The sequence below is a fragment of the Micropterus salmoides genome, unplaced genomic scaffold (assembly GCF_014851395.1).
Source record: "Micropterus salmoides isolate LMB-PRFRI ecotype aquatic unplaced genomic scaffold, ASM1485139v1 Ms_hic_scaffold_5, whole genome shotgun sequence".
Lineage (NCBI taxonomy): Eukaryota > Metazoa > Chordata > Actinopteri > Centrarchiformes > Centrarchidae > Micropterus > Micropterus salmoides.
Window position 1 is genome coordinate 21,697,100 of NW_024044237.1, and position 21,619 is coordinate 21,718,718.

A 21,619-nucleotide genomic window follows, 5' to 3' on the forward strand; every position below is an offset into this window, starting at 1 on the left:
AGAGGTTTTTAAATCCAAGCTATGCTGTTAAAATAGCTTAAAAGAGATACAAACTGTTCTCTAGCCATCGCAGTAAAATTGTTTTTTCTAAGCCACAGTGAGAATGCAGCCTCACTTTGTGTGTGTGTGTGTGTGTGTGTGTGTGTGTTTGTCAGGGTGCTAGTGCTCAAGCTGTGGTGAGGCTCCCTCCCCCCGAGTAAACTAGCCCCAGCATCTGTTAGTCTTTTCCACTTAACTACCCCTTGCTATATCCAACCTGTACTTATCCCACGGTAGAGCGCCCTGCTCTGTCTCACACTGGGTCCCACTGTCCTTGGGAGGGAGGGAAGTCTGACCCCTGCTCGCTCGCTCGCTCGCACACACACACACACACACACACACACACACACCCCTCTCTTCATAAACCATGGCTGTGCCTTTGACCTTGAGAGGGGGTGTCCACATTCACCACCTTCAAGGCATCAAAAGCACACCCATACATACATATGTACAGCTCGTATAGCCTCCATATACCAAAATATGTTGTGATTCATGGCTCTGGTTCTCGACCCACTCACTCACCCTTCCCATACTGACCAAAAATGTAAGAAGCCTTTGATAACGGTTGTGAAATGTTTTTGAAGATGACAGAAAGTAAATTTCTCTTTCTCTCATGCACCTTATGGTCAGCATCAAATATAGCTCGCATGGAAGGTTTGGACAAGACTTTATTTGTCACAAATAGATTGAAATTGTTCGTATTTGTTTCTGGCAGTTAAATTAAAATACAGCTGTTGGGGGCAACAGGACACCATAAGCACAAAATAAAAAAAGTTATACAAGCAGCAGAGCGGTAATGAGACACGAGAGTAAACAGGAGATACCAATCCGTTGCCTCAGCATTACTGAAGCCATATTCTACTGAAGCAGTTAAAGTTGGAGACCGGAGCTGTACTTGAGGCCCTACTGGGACAAAACAGCTGGGAGGCCAAACCCACAGATGTCTGGCTGTTCTCTCTTTAAACAGATGAGGGCGACATTTCTGTTATTTCTCTCATGGATTCATGGCAGGCTGATTCTAGTCAAGGTAAAGAGTGGCATTCAGCAGTTCAATCGATCTGTATTGATTGGAACCTACTGCAAAGTCAACCAAACAAAGACTAACGTTTTACATATCTATGTTATAGGCCCCTTTTTGTTAAGTGTAACGTGCTCAAATTAATGGCCCATTTTGCCATATTTAGTTTAACAATAAGAAGCAATCTTATGTTTTTAAAGTCAGTAAATCACATATTACTGACTTTAAAAACATAAGATTGCTTCTTTTTCTGTAGTTTTCTTGTACAACATTAAATTATTACTTTAATATTTAGATTTAAGTTTTAGATTTTAGATTTACCTTACATTTATTAACATAAATGTGAAATCTAAAACTTAAATCTTAATATTAAAGTCATATCGTACATGCAATTGTGCATATTACATCCTACATTCCTTCAAGAAGAAGCAAAAATCTTTTTTATGGCCAGTTGAGATCAGTTATTTTACCAGTGTTTAAACTGGAGTGTCAGTGTGCAAGAGGAAAAGCAGATTTGTCAGTGAGTTTCATTGCTTTTTCTATTGTCCTTTTTACTGGGAGCCGCAAGTTGACTTTTCACATATAAACATTTAAGTTAGCGAGTTACTTCTTAAAAAGATCTTTATCAGACTTGTAGCATTTCTTTTCTTTATTCGGTGCACAATTTAGTTTCAATTTAGTTTAGATTCTGCAAATAAACACAATCTGAAAATACGTAGATATGTAATATTATCATTGAGTTTTTTCTTTTGGCTTGTATGTGTTATCATAAGATGTCTTGGCAGATTTAAATGTTTGATACAAAATTGTAATGCAATGTGATGCGGGTCAAATATTTTGCATTGACACGGAATAAAAACAAACTAAAATAGATCATTTAGATTTAAATTTAGGATATTATTAGATTAAGGGTTTAGATTGTACATTGCCTTAAGGTATTATTAGACAGGTATTTACTTTAAAGAGTAAATAGATATGAAAAAGTTTGCAAATCTCAAGAAATCTTGTAAATTAGTTCAGTTCAGTTTGCTTTTTTTTGAAGATTAATGTGTCATAAATGGAGCATTAATTTGAGCATGTTACACTCTACAAATTGTGCCCTGAATCATGCAAACACAAGTCTGAAATGTTAATTAGAGTTTTGGGCCACATATTGAAAATTATATGATATAAAGGATAGTCTTGAGTCATCGCCGAGGCACAATTCAAATACCCTTATTCCCCACCGTCTTTTTTATTTTCATTAAAGAAGAATTAAAAGAAACTTCCTTCATAGGTCAGGAGTCAGGTTCAAAAGCTGATGGGTTATGGTTAGCACACCAGCTCAGTTCCTAAATATTTTTCTCCTTCCAGCCGTCTGTCAACAAATGACAAAATATGTGGGAGCCTGAATTTGAGTGTGGATTCAGTCAGTTACTTATTTTGGCCCTGGTGGAGGGCATAATGCCACGACAGGCTCCTGTTGGAGTTCCTGGTTCTGAGTAAGCAGGAACTTACTGTTTATCTACCCAGAGCTGAGTTCATTCAGGACTTTCAGGGTTCAGGTCATTTCACATCTCCTGCTCTCCAGTGGCAGCAACAGACTGTGTCCTAATTTCATACTGCATAATAAGTGTATACAGTATGTACTATATACCAATCTTGTTTACCTTTTTATACTGTAAGGAAATTAAACAATACATTAAACTTTAATTTGTTTAAACATTACAAAGAGAAAACAAAATATTTCTCTAGACATTTCTTTTGTTTGTTTTCCAAAATCCTTCTGGAGTCAGTCACAGCTTATATTTTTCTTAGCTAATAATGCAGCCTCCATTTCCTTTTTGCATCGCATTGTGGGACAAGTGCACGGACATAGTATGAATACTATAATAGTCTACTGTATTTTGAGACATGGACATAATTTCAGTAGTAGTATGAAATTGGGACACCTGTTTGGTTCTATAACACTCAGCGTGATTACACAGGCACCACAGGCTTTGTACAATTTAAAGGTGTTGTGTGGAGGTTTCTTGTAAACAAAGTTTCTGTTTACCTAAACACATTGTTTGTATCCTTGATGTCTAACAAACGTGTTGATTGAATTTCCTTCCTTAAAAACATTTGCATGTGCGTCCTTGTCTACGTGTAAGACAGGGCCACTCATGAAAAACTTGCTCCATAGCATGAATGGTAGTCAAAAACTCCACATGGGACCTTTAAGAAAATTGTCACAATAATATTAAAGAAATAAAATAACAAAGGCATTTGCTCAGGCGAGTCTTGTTAAGGTTAATATCAAATAGCAGTGTGTATGTGTGTCTGATAATTGCACTTTAACGTGTCATTTTAAGTCATTATGAGGCATCTAACTGAGTTCAACTAATACTACAGTACTTGGTGTGTACACATGTTGAAAAACCCGCACAGTTATTTATGTGTCACGGGGGCTTGAGTCTTTAAAAATAATAAAACAGTATGAGCTAAGAGGAAAAGTGGTCACCAGCAGGATCTTAACAACAGTAAGGACACTTGATAGTATAGTTGGTAAACACCACAAACTTAAAAATAACCATAGCATTGCTTTAACAGCCCTCTGACCACTTATATCCAAGGCACGAAGATGCTTATCATGGTGTAGGAAGCACAAAGGTTTTAACAGTGGACAGTAACTTGATCTGGTTTTTACCCTTTTTGACCCTTAAAAACATTCAAGAGCAGATTCATGAACCAGAGGATCAAAGGCCTTTAGGGGAAGTAGCCACCTGCTTCCTCCCTCAAACAAGTGGACAGTTTCAACCTTGAAGAAGGTTTTCAATAATTAGGACGTGCTTTACACGGAGTACTGACACTGATCTGAGAGTGAGCGCTTGCCCTGCCGTGCTTTGATACTATTGTACTGTTGTTATGGTTCACGTTCTCCACCCACTGCAGGGTTTTCCCTCCGGGAGTTTTTGTTTGTAGATGACACCCTAAACAACAGTCACACTTTTTAAATATGTGGCATTTGCAGTGTAAAATACCCTCCCCTGTTCTTTTTCCCTTTCATTGTTGTATTTCATCAAAGTGCATTCATTTTTCGTTGGCTTGTTTCAAGCGAGGTGGCCCACCTTAGCAATAAATCACTGCAGGAAAACCTTCACTTAATTTGAAGCTATTAGTCAGTCGCCAAAAGTTAGCCTCACAAAGCCAGCTTAAATCTGAGGTTTAAAGTTGAATACTTCTGTCGAGAATCGACTGAGCCAGACAGATCAGCAAAGAAGATAATTATGTGTAATGATGGATAATGATGTCACTCATAACCTCTTTAAACCACTGAAACTTCTTACTAACTGTGTACGTACACCAGGTGTGGTATATTTTAAAAGGAAGCATGATTCCTGCAGTTGAAAGGCCTGTTTCACTCTTTAGAATTATATAAAAACAATTTATTGAGAAATGCAGGAGCTACCTGGCAATGCTGGTCTGTTTAGTCCAAAGTGAAATATCTCCACAACTACTGGGTGGACTGCCATGATATTTCGTACAAGCTTTCATGTCCTATACCTTAGGCATCTGTGTATGAAAGTGCCTACTTGTGTGCATATTTCCAGTAGTGCCCGTTAAGATTAGCGTTCACTGGAACTCCCTTGATTAGTTATTATAAAGGACATCCAGTCACTCATGCAATATTTCTCAAAATCTTTGATAGAAGGATATGATATTTAATATTCATCTTGACAGTGTCAGATATGCTGATTATTGTTATCAGTAGCATTAGGACAAACATAATATTATGTGATGACCATCTGTGGAGGTTCTGCCATAACTTTGTGTTGAATATCATGAATATTAATATTCACAATGAATCCAACTTTTTTTAAGTCATTAATTTATAAACTTTTTCACATCTGCTGATTATTGTCAGTCCTTCAACCAGCTTATAGGCGCACCACCGCAAACAACTGGACTGCTGTTGCGCAGTAGGCTGGTGAGTTGTGGGATACACTGAATACTGCTTCGAAAGAAGAAGAATCAAGTGTGGGTTAAGTGTCCATATTTATCTGACAGGGGACACACTTGTCTACTATGTGGTGGTGCCACAAGTGTGGGTATCAGAATGGACCCCCAGTATCTTTGTTGACTCCATAACATTTTCATCTAGTGCCACCTAGCTAAACAAGGATGAACAACATGGTAAACGTTATAACTGCTAGAGATCAACCATTGTGAGCATGGATCAATCGAGCAAAGATCAGTGACAGCCAAGAGAACGGTGCACTTATTCAACCTGGAGTACAGCAGGTTCCTGTCCCGAGCAAAAGAACAAAGCTAAATTTGTAGGCTGACTTTGTGAGGCTAACCATAAATACTAAATACCTGGAACATCACCTACATTCATGATGGTTGAGAGTGTCTGCTGTAAACCCACAGCTTTGGTGTGGACTATTATGTTCTGTCACATCTCGACTTTGGCAAAACATTGTGAGTGTGGTGGCTGTCAGAGTGTCTGAGTTGAACCTCTCTGGTTCTCTGATGAGAGCATGTCTGAAAGAGAAGAGTCTGGAGGTGGTGTGGGGGGATTTGACGGCGGCTGCATGTCACTGTTGGGCTTCCTCACCTGCAGGGGGCTCCACCTGTGTGACAGCTGCCTCCTCATGCTCCTCCTCTTGGGCTTTCGCGGCCGTCTCATCCTTTCCTCGCTAGCTGCTGGCTGGGCACGGTCACTCAGAGTGTCTGAGGACTCGTCTATGTATGCCAGGTTCTCGCCGAAGAAATCCAGCAGCTGGCAGCCGGATGCGGAGGCACTGTTGAGGGGAGGGGAGGGAAGGAGGATTCGCTGGCGAGAAGGAGGAAGAAAAGGGGGAATAGAGGAGGAGCAGTGGAGCAAACCAGAGGCAGGTGCGTGTCTGTGGCTATTGATTGATACCGATCCACATTTATCTGCAGGAATCAGTTTGTCTTTCTCTTCTGCTGTGTTCATGTGTGCATCTCTCGCTCCTCCCTCCTCCATGTTGCTGACTGTGCGGCAGGGCTGGAACCTGCTCGGTTCCAAGAAGGAAGAAGAGACCGAGGAGCAGTCTGATCTGGAGTCAAAAGGAGACTCAGATCCAGAGAGGGATCCTCCCTGCATGGCTGCTCCCGCTGAGTCCAGCTTTGAAGAGGAGCAGGCCGCAGGGAGGGAGAATGAGCGGGCCAGCAGGTGATGGTATGACCTGCCCTCCACCTGCAGACTCACAGCGGGGTCAACCCTCAATCCAGGCCCCACTCTCGCGACCGTTCCATCTCCCGCAGCACTGACCCGTGGCCTGGAGTTGGCCACCACCGCTCTCTCAAGAGACGAATGGACCTCCAGCCGGCTCATTGAGTTGGAGAGGCCGGCCCAGCGGTTCGGCAGGTGTCCATTCTCAGACCCTCCTCGATCCCAGTGTCCAAGAGTGACCTGGGCTCCCCGACGCATGCGGCGACGCTCACTGCGTTTCCAGCGCCGCCGCTGCAGGAGGAAAGGATCGTTGAATTCCAGAGGGTTTGGGATGCGAAAATCCATGGACATGTTCTGGATGTTCTGGGTCCAGTCTGTAGCGTGAGCCCTCAACTCCTCCATCTGACAGAAAGAGAGAGAGAGAAAGATTGGAAAAGACAAAGCTCTCTCCTCTCTCAGTATACATTCTTGGCTGACCATATATCTCTCACCTCAGCGCGGGTCCTCTTAGACAGCACCCTCAGCCAGTTGCCTATCATGGTGAGGATGGAGGCAAAGTAGGCAAGACCAAACACTATCCACAACCACACCAGAGGCTTGAAGAACATGCCCTCACGACCGCCACCTGGACACAGACAAAGTGGATGTAAGAGGGTTTTAATGTGATGTGATTTGTGATACCCAAAAAAGATACAGTACTCTCCTTTCTGTTGCCGCCTCACAATGGTCAGAGGTCAGAGTCTGATACAGAACAGCCCTGGAGCAGGTACAGAGACAGTTTCTCCTTTAGTGAATCTTCCTGGAGGTTGCAGTTGTGGCTTTGGCATAGGTCTCCTGGATGAAGGACAATTGCTCTATTCACCAGATCAGTAGCTCACAACTTTCTTAGCACGAGACCCCACCAGCCATGCTCACATTATTGCAAACAGCTTTTGCACAGGCCTCTTCTATTAGAGTTGAAGAGCTGCAACTAAGGATGATTTTCCATTATCAATTATTCATTTAGTCAATAGTGAAAAAATTAAGCCCAAACTGCTTGTTTTGTCTGACCAAGAGTCCAAAACACAAAGATATTCAATTTTATAATGGCATATGACGAAGAGAAGTAGCAATTAATCACATTTGAGAAGCTGGAACCAACAAATGTTGGGAGGATTTTGCTTGAAAAATGACAAAGCAATTAAATTTTCTCAAAAATTATGTAAATTATTTTTCTGTTGAACAACTAACGAATTAATGGTTGTAGGTCTTATCCCATACTGTATATTAGAGGGTGACATGGGAGTGGATTTTCACTCTCCCCAAAAATAATGCCGTCCCGCCCCAATTTCAAATGAATGACACCCGTTTATTCATAAAAAACAGATCTATGATTCCCATCCCGCCTGCTCATGTTAACTTTTCCCTGGCCCGTGATAAACAGTGAAATTGACTCCCAACACACAGGAAAAAAGTCAGGTCGAGACCCCGAAAGAGGACGACGAGCACGCAGATGAGCTTCCCTGAGACGGTTCCTGACAGTTTGTGCAGAAATTCTTTGGTTATGCAAACCGATTGTTGCAGCAGCTGTCCGGGTGGCTGGTCTCAGATCTTGGAGGTGAAGATGCTGGATGTGGAGGTCCTGGGATGGTGTGGTTACGTGGTCTGCGGTTGTGAGGCCAGTTGGATGTACCACCAAATTCTCTGAAATGCCTTTGGAGACGGCTTATGGTGGAGAAATGAACATTCAGTTCACAGGCAACAGCTCTGGTGGACATTCTTGCAGTCAGCATGCCAACTGCATGTTTCCTCAAAACCTGAGACATCAGTGGCATTGTGCTGTGTGATGTAACTGCACATTTTGAGGTGGCCTTTTTATTGTGGCCAGCCTAAGGCACAACTGTGCAATACCCATGCTCTCTGATCAGCATCTTTATATGCCACACCTGTGAGGTGGATGGATTATCTCTGCAAGGGAGAAGTCCTCACTAACACAGAATGTTGACAGATTTGTGAAAAATATTTGAGAGAAATAGGCCTTTTGTGTACATAGAGAAAGTCTTAGATCTTTGAGTTCAGCTCACAATGAATGGGAGCCTAAACAAAAGTGTTTCTTCAGTGTAAGTACATCTCTGTAAACGTGCTCCTACCACTCCTTTGATATGCCTTTCACAACAACAACAAAAGTTGATAAATCTGATCTTTTGAAGCTTTTTAGCCCTTTTAGTCTGAGACAACACAATAAAGAGGCCTCCCTATCATGCTCTACCATACTGTACTGTGTCAGAGGCTCTAGATATAATTTGGAACCCTGTTGAGGAGGAGAGAGACCAGGAGGAATCTGCAGAAGAAAAGGATTTATGAGAAGAAGAGCACAACTGTAAAGAAGATGAGGAATATGCTTCAACAGATAAAATGTTTTCTGCCAGAGCAAATTGAAAAGATAGTGCTGGACATGACAAACAACAGGGGCATTATGTGTACAGCAAAGATCGATCAAATACCTCAGCAGGCATACTTGGGTCTGTTGATGCTCGCAGGTACTAATCCAGTAAAGAAGCCACAGCCAGTTTATGGCATGCCCAGGCATACTTTCATATAAATTAGATTTTTTTTACCCTGATTTCCAAAAAAAAAAAGTTTAAAACTAGTGGTAATGAGTTGGAATGAAGTTGGCTAAGAAGGTATAACACAGAATTGGGTGATAATTTATACATTATGCTTTATAACCAGACCGGGTCAATTTTGACCCGGAGGACAAAAAGTGCATGGTCGACGGGAAGAAAACACACAAAACAATGGTGAGACAAAACTAAAAAAAGAATTTGCTGGGTGAAAAATCCACCATCAGATTCAGCTGCAAGGTTTGTTATAAAAATACGGTTTGTTATTTTTAAAAGCCTCTTGGTTTCTGAAAAAAAGTAATGTCTCCTGGCAGTTAGAACAGACCGTAAAAGGTTATAAAACATGCAAACTGAAACTGGATATCGGCAGTAAGTTAGCTCTGTGGATTAGCACCCTCAGACTCCCACACTGCACCTCAAGAATCCTGCACTGAGCAAAGCGGCAAAGCAATATCTCTTCTAAAGTTTACTTGCAACCTCTCATGAAATGGTGCCTGTTGATGGGTTGTAGCCATTTAATAATTAAGTTCCTGTTATCTGACTGCTTCATTTAAATGGTTTTTAAAGGCCTAAATAGAAGAAAATATTCAGTATTACACAAGAAGATATATACAAGACAAATCTGAAAAATAAACAGACTTTTGTGTAGAAAATTTCGATTTTCTTGTATCCTACTCTGGCAACCATCTTGTTGGTTTTGACCCCAAGGTTAGTCACTAATCACTACTCTAGACAAACCTGCTGTCATGAGGTTATGTGCAACTTGTTGTAGTGTGTGCGTGTGTGTGTGTGGGTGGGTCAGTGTGTCAGTGTGTGTGTCAGTTACCCGGTACGTAGTCTCCGAAACCAACAGTGGTGAGAGTTATGACCACAAAGTAGAGCGACTCCAGGAACGACCATTCCTCCACTTTCTGAAACACGACAGTTGGCACGGCGAGAAAGATCAGACAACCAATCAGGATGGAGAGAACCGCTGAGATCACGCGCACAGTGGTCGGCCTGACCTTACGTTTCTGAGAGAGAGAGAGAGAGAGAACAAAAACAAAAAAACGTAAGACTGCAATAGTTACAAATTAAGGATACAATTAGATTGAATGAAACAAGGTGATGAATCATTAGACTTAAAGTGTGGTTTTAACCAGACAGTTTTATTTATAATAATTTCAGGTCAAATGTCAACTTTTTTTTACCTGAATGCATGCTGATGTGTCCATAATATCCCTTTTTCAGATAAGATTCAGAGTTAATGCCGAATAATTTATTCAGTAACCTCCAATACCCAATGTATTGTATGCAAGCCATTTTATACTCTGCAATACATTACTGTGAAATACTGAGTCAGGTCAAGTCAGGTCTAATCTTTCTTTTTGTCATTTTTTGTTGTTTAGCTATTTTTGTATTAAGGTTTCTAGGTTGAACATCCCTGACTGTTTACAGGCACAGCAGCATCTAACAAAAGACAGCTGAAATATGTTGAAGACTGAAGACTGTCAGGATAGGCAGAAAAATCAGCCACGGTGCCCTTTGAGGATGAATCTTGTGTATCTGCTCAGGGCTTCAACTAGAACGGCCGATTTTTCGATCGACTGAAAAGCAACAATGGAGTAATTGTTTTAGTAATTTTTTCAAGCAAAAAAGCCAAATGTTTGCTGGTTTCATGCTTCTTAAATGTAACAATTGTATCTTTTTCTTTGTCATACATGATTGTAAACTGAATAGCTTCAGATTTTTTGACTGCTGGTCAGACAAAACGTGACATTTGAACTTGGGCTCAGGGAAATTACACAGGGCAATTTTCACTATTTCCTAACAAAATTAAGAAATGATTAATTGAAAAAAAAAAGAGGCCAGATTCAATTATAATGACAATATATTGAACCTACACTATAATACAGGCTTTAAATAAAATAAGTTTTCAGTTTCCATTTTGTGACTTTTGTGGAGGCAGCAGCTACTTCTAGCTACTTTAGCATTTCTACATTATTATCTTTCTTTAAAACACTAGGCCAAACTGATAATCCTTTCTATCTTAACTACAGGAAAAGCTATTTACACTACTATTTACACAGAACCCAATTATTCACTGCTAAGACAGTAGTAAAAAAAAAGTAGGTGTAGGCCTTGTAGGTTTGATGTTGTGATTCAGAGAGGTGTAAATCCAACAGAGATTTGGTTCCTGGGCAGGACAGACCATTCTCACCAGGAAGAGGGTCTCAATCTTGGCCACAGCTCTCCGCAGCACTGTGCCCATGTGGTCACCCACTCCAGCAAGCAGTATGCCAAACATGGGGATGCCCACCAGGGCGTAACACACGCAGAACAACTGGCCATACCACGTCCTAGGAGACAGGTTCCCAAAACCTGTCCAAAAAAGAGGGGAACACTGGTATCTTCAGCTATTTATATAAGTTAATACGCATGCAAGTTCTAATAGTTACATCTAAAATTAGAAGGGACAACATACATAAGCTGTGCCCCTTTAGTTTCTTAACATTGATTGAAAAGAGAACAGAGACCCGATTCTGAGATGCCTTTCTGCTGGAAATCCCTACCAGTCTTATATTAAAAACAAACAAACAAGTAAAACGTTTTCAGATTACCATTTGGTTTTGAAGAAAGGATCATGTCTGTTCAGAATTAAACTCTGATCTCTTGAATATTACGGAAACAAAGTTTGTTCTCCTACTAATCATTTCCAAAACATATCAGGTATGTAAACGTTCCAACAGAGGAGAGCATTTTATAGCTGTAAGATCTTCAAAGTGCAACCTGAAGGTGAGTCCCAACCTACCTATGGTGGTAATGATGGTACCACAGAAGAAGAAGGCGGAGGCCAGGTCCCAGCGGCTGGTAAAGTTGGCAGGAAGGCTGCTCACATCCAGGCCTGCCTCCACTGCAGACATCACTCCCTGCAGTGGAGGTTTGTCATTTATGTAACTGTACCCTCCAACACAAATCTGAACACAATCTATCACAGACAGATTGTCCTTTGTTTAGTTTTATACATTTGTTTTTCTATTTTATCAATTATTCTTATATTACTCTATTATCGAATACATAGAGCAGCGCATATTTAACAGATAATTCGAAGAATGAGATTAAGTAAAAATCTGACAAAACCACTGCCACAAAAACAGCAAAAGAAAAATGTTCAGCAGCTGATTGTAGACCAGCAGTTAGCTCAGAGTAAAGAATTAACACTCAGCACCACTAAACTCCTGTCAGCTCAGGTTTCCATTTGTCATCTTATCACCGTGGGTTCAAGTTGGATATGAGTAATGAAATCTTTGTTTGTATAAGTGCTTAAAATAAACATAAAAACCCCAACCAGCTTTTTTTTTTTTTACATCAAGAAAATAAAACTATTTGCATTTTCTAGACATAGGTTCTCTATCAGTTGCACAGTGCTAAATGTAATGTGTGTTTTTTTTAAGGTCTGTGATGCTTATGTTTTATTGTTTGTTTCTTTTTTTTTTACTGTTTTAATAGTCTTATTTTTAACTTTACTTTTGTGACCTTGCTCCAGTAGTCGAGGAAGTATTCAGATCCTTTATTTAAGTAAAAGTACAAATGCAATAATATAAAAATGCTCCATTAAAAGTTCTGCATTCAAAATCCTAGTAAAAGTATTGAGTAATAGTATCAACATAAAGTATCAAAAGTAAGAGTTCTCCTTCTGCAGAAAAAAAGGGCATTGGTGACTGATATTATTTTACATTACGTTATTAGCTTGTTAATACTTTTATAGCCAAAAACTACTGCTTTAATCTTTAATACTGAGTGGTATAAACTTATAACATTTTTTTGCAAAATCGTAACATGAAAAGTAACAGTAGCAGTCAAATAAATGTAGTGAAGTAAAAAGTACAATATCTGCCTCTGAAAAGTGGTCAAGTAGAAGAAAATGTAAATACTGAAGAAAATTTCAAGTACTGCAAAACTGTACTTAAGTACAAATACTTGAGTAAATGTACTCAGTTACCTTCCACCTCTGGTTTATACAAGTGAAATAACAGCATCCATGAGGTGAAAATACTGTTTAAAGACCTAATTGGCTATCTGCCCTCTTGTATTTTCATCTATATTTAGCTCACATTTAAAAAGAGAATGAACTGGTGAAAATGCTACTTACGGTTTAGCTTTTTTATATTAACTGCAGTGCGTTTATAAACTTGTATTTTGACTGGAAAACTGCAGATGAGCTCAGTATGTGCAGCCCATGTCAAAACGAAACGCATATGGCATGTACTGGAATTTGACTCGGGAAGCCTTCGTCCTTCAGGGGGGAACTTTGGAGAAAACATTGTTTCAGTTTGGCAGATTGATTATAAAACAGGACATGGTTATTCAGGAGGGATACATTTCCATGGTAACTTGTGTCAGACTTTTTAAAATCCCCTTAATTGGGAATGTTGTTTTATGAAACACCTCTCTGCTATACTTAGTGCTATGTAAATAAATGTTATTAAGGGAGAGAGGACAGTGTCAATGTTTAAGGAATATAAGATGTTGAAGGGAATTTTGAGCCTAAAAATTATTATTCTGTTTATGCTGAATCAATATTAATGGGTGTTGTTACTGCTATTATTTCTTAGTCTTCTATTTGGTAAATAATCATGCTCTAAGATTTGGAACTACAGTTCCCATTATGCTTTGGGGAATGTAAACAGGAAGTATAATGTTGTAAGTTAGCTGTGGGCTGCTATTTGTTTAAATTTTGGCAAATTGGCCATTAAAAGTAGTTTTAGTAGTTCCTGTTTGCACTGTACCCATGTATGAACAGGCAGACTATCCATGGATTACTTTAATACTGAAGAAAACTTGAAGAACCTGAAGAAAAATGTGATGATTCTCAGGCAAGTTCTGGAGTTATAATGAACATCATTTTTCTATGATTTCTCAGCAGATTTAAGGGCGTCTTTCCGCGATGGACACTGGAGATAGTGATATCATTGGCCAGTGCTAGTCACACTGAATCTAAAAATATATTTTTCTGTCTGACTCCATAAAGCAGTCATAACTAGGAGAAGTAGTTTTAGACTCGAAATGCACCTCACACACTGGCCCTTAAACTCTCCTGTGCCTCCCCAGGGTGGAGGCTCACAGTTTGAAATCTCCAGCTCTAGAGATCATTAATAACAGGTGTCAGAGACTTATCTGACTAAAAAATGTTATGTTCCATTGTGTGCTTTAAACCTGCTGTATATTCAAACTCTTGCACAAACTTAAAGGTTTAGTGTGTAAGTTTTAGTGGCATCTTGGGTTGAGGGTTGCGAATTGCAACCAATTGCCCAGTCACCGCTCACCCCTCCCCCTTTGCAAGCGCGTAGGAGAAGCTACGGTGGCCGGCGCGTTCTGTCGGCTCTTGTGCTAAATAATACGTGTGGTCCTACATTTGTCCTAATTTCTCTTCTGTTCTTACTTCTAACAAACCAGTCAACTACTACTACTACTTCTTCGTATGTATTCAACTTAGTGACAGAACATGCTATGTAGAGCAGTTTGTCCATTTGGGCTACTGTACTGTAAGGGGGCCAGCGGTGTATGTAGATAGAAATGGCTCATTCTTAGGTCATACAGTTATTTCTGATGCTGTGGTACTATTCAAATAAATATGTGGTAATATTTCACAACTCTTAGTACAAAAAAACACAACAGATCATCAAAGGACCTTTTTTCACAACTTTCTGCTGGAAAGCTCCTAAATCCCAGTCCTCAGTGCACATCTGACATTGACTCGGTACAGAAATATAGAAAGACATGTTTAGCAATAAAATACATTATGTTCATACAAAGTACATGAAGAATGTTTGTTTAGATTTTCTTCTGTACAATTAAAATACCTTTTACTATCACTATGCTCATTGTTCTTAATTGATCACTGCTGAAACATTTGCTTAATATACATGTATGTATTGTTGTTTCATTTGCCTGATATCTTCACATTCAAAACTTCAGAATCACCACCCTAAGGTGTGAGATTTTCACCGTGTGACCTCAGTGGGACTCAAACCTACAACCTTAGTGCAAGTAGCTTAGTGCTCTATGTAACAAACAGAACCACAAATGACCACTTCAATGATTACAGTATGTACAATACAATATGTACATTAAGTCAGGTCTTTATACACCACTGAAAACATAATTATGTACATTATTTTGTATGTCGGGCAATAGATCCTCCTAAATATTACACACTGGACCTAAATATCACAATAAAACACAATATGTTTTTTGTGGAAGCTAATGTAGCATGCCTTAAAACAGACATGTGTTGTGTCCTGTGTTAAATCTTAAAAAAGCAAAAGAAATACTCTATGTCTGCGCTAAATTTGTTTTAGAGTTGTAGCCACATTTACACAGTCAGTGTGAGTGTTTATGTAATGAGAGTTTGCTTTGTTGTGTGTCCAAGGGTACCTTCACAAGCTTGTGGAATTCCAGCTCGGTGACACAGGACTTATTATCGAGGAAGGTTTGCTTAGTAGCAAGCAGATTTTTATACGCCAAACTCTCCTTGGGGGCCTCCAGGGTGCGGAAAACAAGCGCTCCCATCACCAGGTACAGCATGACCCCCGTCAGCAGGGCCAAGACTGTGGTGCACCGCATTTTCTCCCCGTCGACCCCCCCGCCCCTCCAGGGTTAGGGGTCAGAGCTCAGAGGCCAGGATCTGGTCAGGCTCTCAGTCAGGATACACTGGAGTACAGCTGGCCATAAACAGGAAGTTCCTTTAGAAAGAGACTGTATGCGTGACCACAGACATGTGTAAACAAGCAACACAAGGGTTCTTGGAAAGGCTGACAGAAAATTTAAGAGCTGACATGTTGTCAAATGAGCACACTTGGTGTTTTCATTTAGTGTTATGTATTCTTTTACCCCACAACATTAGTCTGATGGCTGCAGTACAGATAAATAATGTACATAACATCAGACCATAAAATGTTTAAACTAACCAGCAGTATACATTATGAATTAGCCATAACCTTAAAAGAATAGTTTCATATTTACCCAAGTCTATCTTAAAACAATGAACACTGTAAGACTTGCATGTTGTAATCATTCACCTTGTCCATACAACATAAAGAGAGCTTGTCCTAAAGGGACTCTGATATAAAAAACGGGGGACAAAATCTACAGTCCTTGTTCGGTGTCAAAACGCATTCTAGCTTAACCAAAGCTATTATAAAGGCTTCAGTGGTCTGAGTCAGCTAAATCAAGTGGGTACTTTCCAAATTTTCAGTACAACATTATCTTTTCAATGCTTTTCCTGTGGATTTTATCCCCCATCTCTTAAGGCCCCGGGTACACTTATGAGATGGGAGGACAAAAAGGCATTCATGGTGTTGCACTTCGTTGTACAACAATTTCTTAGTTTAGTTTAGTCTTAGCGGTCAACAGACACAAAGAGAGTTATGTACCGTCTCCTCAGAACGTTCTCAGAGATATTCAAGATACAGTAGCTCTGCCTGTTGGTTAAGATGAGGATGATGAGTCATATCAACCAGAGGAAATAAGGGTAGATCAGCACTAAACCACCATTTGGAGCAGGTTGTTTACTGATGTCAAGGTCAGCTGTTTGATCCTCAGCTCCTCCAGCCCAAATGTCAAAATATGTGTGGGCAAGACAGTTTTCCTCAAATTGCTCCCAAAAGTTTTGATAGCACCTAACATGGTAGCTGGCTGCCAACGGGGTTTGAGTGTGTGTGTTGTTGTAGAATACTTGCAAAAAGCGCTATGTACTTGCATAGTGTCTTTAACACCTACTATTGTGACATAATTTTCAAAGTAAAATATGCTTAAACGTTTCTACCTTTTTATATACAGTCTATGGTTTCTACCCATAGAGAGCAACAGTTATTTTATATCGTAGGTGGGTTAACACTGGTGTTAAAGGAGAACCCATTACAAGCAGCGAGCGCACAAAGAGAAAGATTAAAAAGCAGCAAGGTTCCAAAACACGGGATCCTGCATATCCCAAAGGCAGCTTGATGGCATCCAACTTGAAAATAGTGTTCATGTCAACATCTATGTCATAATTATGATTTTTCTGAAAGCTCTGATGTATCTGAATTTGCACTTAAATGTGTACTCCTCTGATTTAGCACTGCATTCCTATACATCCTAACACTGCAATGGACAGATTTAAAAAAAAAAAAAAAAAAACATGTACCAGCCTAAGACCTTAATACAGAGGCCCAGGTTAAAATCTGGCATGCGGCCCTTTGCTGCATATCGCTCCCTATCTCTCTTTCCCTCATTTCCTCCCTTAAAAAGGCCCAAAAAATATACAAACAAAAATACACGGTGCCTACATTATCCACAACTCGACTTTGGTCAGAGATTCGGTTCGGACATGCTAGTAGCGGCTAATGTAGCCTCGAGCTGCTAGCTTCAAGCAGAGATGAGGAGCAAGCCACAGAGGTTTGGTAAGACCACTTCTTTGTAACTCCACACCCCATTTTTTAAACTTGTAGTCTTCAGAACCAACCAATGCAGACTCAAGTGGCATCACTGACTTCACACAGCTCCCCTCTGGAGCCACAAAAGGCTTTGTACTACTTTTTTTTTATATGTACACTGTATATATAGCAGTACTCCTCAAGATCTGTAAGCAAACTTTGATGTATAAAAATCAGCTGAGTTCCTCTTTAATAACACTGAAGTGCCTGAATATCAAACAACTATGGAGGCCTCACATCAACCAAAGGTCGTCAACTTAATGGATATGGTGTTATATTGTCACTTCACAGCATTTTAATCCTCACACGATCAATTCTGTAAATAAACAACCATCTTCACATCGGAATCTCTCCTATTGTATATGAAAGCAGTATTAGACCCTCACTGCCTCGTAAATGTCTACGCCGTTTCGCTCAGCATCCCCAGTTTGTAACGTAGTCTTTCTGTTATAAACTTGTCGTTTCTAAGACCAATCTGAAAAACCCATATGACCTTAGTAGTACTGCTTGTCACCAGGTAAACACATCTGCCCCTCCAGATAAAAATCTTTGTTTCCACTGTGTCACACTGACTGGCTTGTTTAACTTGGATTACTCGTGCCAGTAATCACTCCTTTCAGTCTAACAAATAAAATGAAATAAAGTGCAGTGTGTTAAGAAGTGCATCCAACGTGATCACAGCCAAATTGAGCAAAACTGTAATTTTAAAGGAAGCTATTCACTTCCACGTGTTTAATGTGGTTTCTTTTTATGATAGCTTTTATGATGAATAAAGAAAGTGTTATGACTGAGAGGCTGATGAAGATATTACCTTAAGTCACGGATGTCAGGAGCTCATCCCATGTTAAAGCCCCACATGTCAGGTGATGGAGAAATCTTCTTTCCTCTGTATGCTTGTTCTGCTTTCTCTCTGACTGTCCTGCGTCTTCAGTGTTCAGGATTGGAGGACTTTGGGTCCTTTTCTTTCTTCTTCAAGCCATTTGAAGACTGGTAAACATGATACAGGAACAAAGGACCTGTTTCAGCAGGGTATGAGTGGCATTAAATAAGAGTTCACATTGTCGAGACTTTGTCATAATAACCAGGGAGGGACTGACACACACCAGGCCACCCTGCCAGTGGTCTCACAAACGATTAGACTCTGCCAAACCCCAAACATACATCTTGACATTAATCGAAAACATGTTGATCGCTTATCTTCATTTGTTTCGTCTAATGTTTTCTTTGAACTGTGTTTACCTTTGACACACACACACACACACACACACACACACACACACACACACAGGGGACTGGGATTTAGGAGCTTCTTGCCCTAGGTCAGCCGGCCCTGGTCCTCTCCCCATGGATCTTGACAATGTTCTGAGATTTCCCAGAGTCTGGCTGACTGTTAGCATTCTGCGCTAATGGACTGTTGGCTTTGGTTTATGTGGACAGTCTCGCTCTCTGCCCCTGGCTTCAACACTTGACAGATATTATTAGTTATCACTGTCTAAACCTGCGTTGGCATATTTTGATATTTTGCTAAGATATTGAGTGAGGGCAGCTTAGAAAGTGCAGGACTGTGGCTGACAGGCGGTGATCTAATCTGAAGTTAAACAGTGGGGCAGGTGGGGAAATAAATCATGAGGTGAGCTGTTTGAAAAGAAGCACAAGGCTGGGAGAAGATGTACATGAGCTTTCTTAAGTTTACATTTAAGGTAGGTGTATAAAGCAAATCTGAAAAAAAGAGCTGAACTACAGAAGAAATCTAAAACATCTCAAGACATTTCTCTCACTTGTTAGACCCTAGTTTAACTGTCAAGCCTCAAAAAACTAAACAGAATTACTTGGCTTATTGTCACTTCACTTGGATGTTTTAATTTCACTGTGTAGGGTTTAGAAGGCTTTCACATTAATCTGCCAAAGGAGGAAAGTTCTCTCTGTTCTCACATTAAATCTCAGTTTAACACGTGTTGTACGAGCAGGAGTTTTGACATCAACTACTTTGGATCCAATCGTGGTCCAGTATGCAACTTACAAGTGCGATGTGGAAACTGGAAACCTCCAGTGCACAAACACTGACAACAGACTTCACAGTAAAGCAAGAGTCATTTTGTGTCAAGCAGTTAAACTTTTAAAGACAAACAACATTGTAGATTCATATTGTGGACTTTTTAATTAAGGGAAAAAGAAAAGGTTTTAATTTTAATATAATATTTCTAACTAGATAACTGACTTTGTTTATGGGGGGAAAATATGTCTTTAACAATGTTTTATCATGCCTTTCCTACATTTATAATGATGATTTATGAACATGATTTTGAACTGATGACATTTTTCAGGAAGTCTGATACATTACTCCTCTTTGGGATCAAAGAGATGGTTAAACAACGGATTTTTATATGCTCTGTATCTGTGGCTAGTGTTTTTTTACACAGCACTAGCGCTCTAGATTGGTGAATAAATACGTCTTTTTAGATTTCTGCTTAACAGTTTGTTCATACAAAGTCTAACGGCGAGTTAGACTCACACATAAATAATAGCACTATGAAGGAGGATATCACATTCTTTCCTTTGATAGTCTGCAAATTACTTTTTGGCAAACAAAAGGTAATATACACTTGGAAATAACTATCTAATATAGCATATAAAACATGAACACTTTCCTTATTTGGTGTAATAATAATGCTTTACGGTCATTTCTTTATTTTGTTTCCAGTTCAGTACTTTTCTACATATTGGGTTCTTTTTGTTGATTTTGCTATTTCTATTATGATGTTTACACAGAAGTGAAATCTGTGAGACTATGAGCAACTAGGAAGTAAAGCTATTATCAACAAAACCAACTGCTGGGTTTTAGTGAGTGTATATTGTTTCTACTGTACGCCAGCTAACAAAAAGTGGCCTGATTGTGAACATGACTATCTGCCACAGCCAGGGAAACAAAGATTTTGTCCCACCCCTTATCTGCGCTGACAATCCTCCAGAGATGAATATGACCGTCTGCAAATGAGGACATAGTATCTACTGAAGAATTTACAGTGCTGGGAGAAAATGAAGCTCCTTTAGATGTAATCACCCCAAAAAGTATTTGTCTGTTTTTCAGTTAGCCATCACTGACGTCAGAAGGAGATCACAGGTTACAATTCTGGTTTCCTGCTCTGGGAAAGAATTATCCTCAAAAATAATGGGACTGTTTTGGACTACAGAAGTTCCATAGAAAAAGATAAACTAGCAGCCATTTTTCCTCTGAGGCTACAAAACCAAACAAGAATGAAACGCTTATCAAAAGCAGCAGCTGCACTCGCCAGTGCATGAAACTTAAAATATAGTTTTAAGCTAAGTTGTTTTCTAAATTTTGCACTTAAATTACGGTGTTGTTTGTAGTGTCAGGGTTGAAAGAATTTCTATTGGCAGGAATGTTAGAGAGGGGGACTGATCATTTATTTTTAAATCAGTGTGACAGTCTGCTACTATACCTGGTAAACTATAGTTAAAAAGATAAAAAGGAAATTTTGGAGAAAATCTGAATCTAAAACCATACAGTAATGTATGATAAAAGTACACATTTCAGCTTATAAAGTGAAAATTAACAACAGAATAAAATGATGTAACTCTCCCTGAAAGAAATTATTTCTGCATTTCTTACCTTCAGTTTGGAGAAAAGTTGCAATCCAACTTCATCTCATGCAGCATGTGCTGTTCTCTCACCATTCAGCCCTCGGAGAGGAGCTCTGTGTGTGTGTGTGTGTGTGTGTGTGTGTGTGTGTGTGTGTGTGTGTGTGTGTGTGTGTGTGTGTGTGTGTGTGTGTGTGTGTGTGTGTTGTGAAAGTGCATGTGTGTTTTCTCCTTGGAAGGTGTTTCCCCATTCTCGTGACTCTACATCACTCTGACAGAGAAGAGGAGAGCAGATCATAGGAGGGGAGGAGGAGGAGCATTACAGCACTGCGAGTGTGATTAAGTGCCGTCACTGCAGAGGAAGAGCAGAGGGCCCCGGAGTTTCCTGAACTGGATGTGGGGGGGCTTAGCTCCTCGCCCTTCCAACCTCTCTTTTTGGGAAGTAAAGAGACACTTGTTTCTTCAAAGTCAGAGTTATGGTCCACACTGTTTTTTTCTTGCACTTGAGGAGGAATTGCATCATGAAATAAAACAGACTCTAAAAGCCCAACTCTTCCATTGATTGTTATTCTTTGATCCCAGTCTGCTCATTCAAAGCTTTCAGCACCTTCTCAACAATGTGCTCATGACCAAGAGGCAAAGGGAGAGGACTCTAATTGCGGAAATACTGATGTGATTTAACCGAGATATTCCACTTCAAACGCTTTGAGGATCTCTTCATTGGACCATGACAATCATTTAG

At 39.9% G+C, this 21,619-nt stretch overlaps 1 protein-coding gene across 4 annotated transcripts; it reads right to left on the reverse strand.

Annotated features, from left to right (window-relative positions):
* Positions 1-689: 689 nt before the first annotated feature.
* Positions 690-21,356, reverse strand: kcnk4a (potassium channel, subfamily K, member 4a). Of its 4 annotated transcripts, none has more exons than XM_038699937.1 (8): positions 20,909-21,356; positions 18,089-18,264; positions 15,239-15,525; positions 11,613-11,730; positions 11,013-11,182; positions 9,648-9,834; positions 6,710-6,843; positions 690-6,620 (listed from the first exon to the last, which is right to left on the reverse strand). In XM_038699937.1, exons 3-8 carry the CDS (start codon positions 15,425-15,427, stop codon positions 5,517-5,519), a joined length of 1,902 nt encoding a protein of 633 aa, XP_038555865.1. In that variant the 5' UTR covers positions 15,428-15,525; positions 18,089-18,264; positions 20,909-21,356; the 3' UTR covers positions 690-5,516. The 4 variants fall into 4 exon arrangements, with proteins under 4 accessions (XP_038555865.1, XP_038555863.1, XP_038555864.1 ...); XM_038699935.1 differs by having other exon boundaries at positions 18,089-18,293; XM_038699936.1 differs by having other exon boundaries at positions 15,239-15,546; positions 18,089-18,293.
* Positions 21,357-21,619: the final 263 nt, after the last annotated feature.

Excerpts from the sequence above, each read along its gene's own strand:
- kcnk4a (XM_038699937.1), bottom strand. The coding sequence starts at position 15,427 with ATGCGGTGCACCACAGTCTTGGCCCTGCTGACGGGGGTCATGCTGTAC. Across the intron at positions 11,731-15,238 it reads AATTCCACAAGCTTGTGAAG|GGAGTGATGTCTGCAGTGGA; the intron begins GTACCCTTGGAC and ends CCTCCACTGCAG. Across the intron at positions 11,183-11,612 it reads TACCATCATTACCACCATAG|GTTTTGGGAACCTGTCTCCT; the intron begins GTAGGTTGGGAC and ends TTTTTTGGACAG.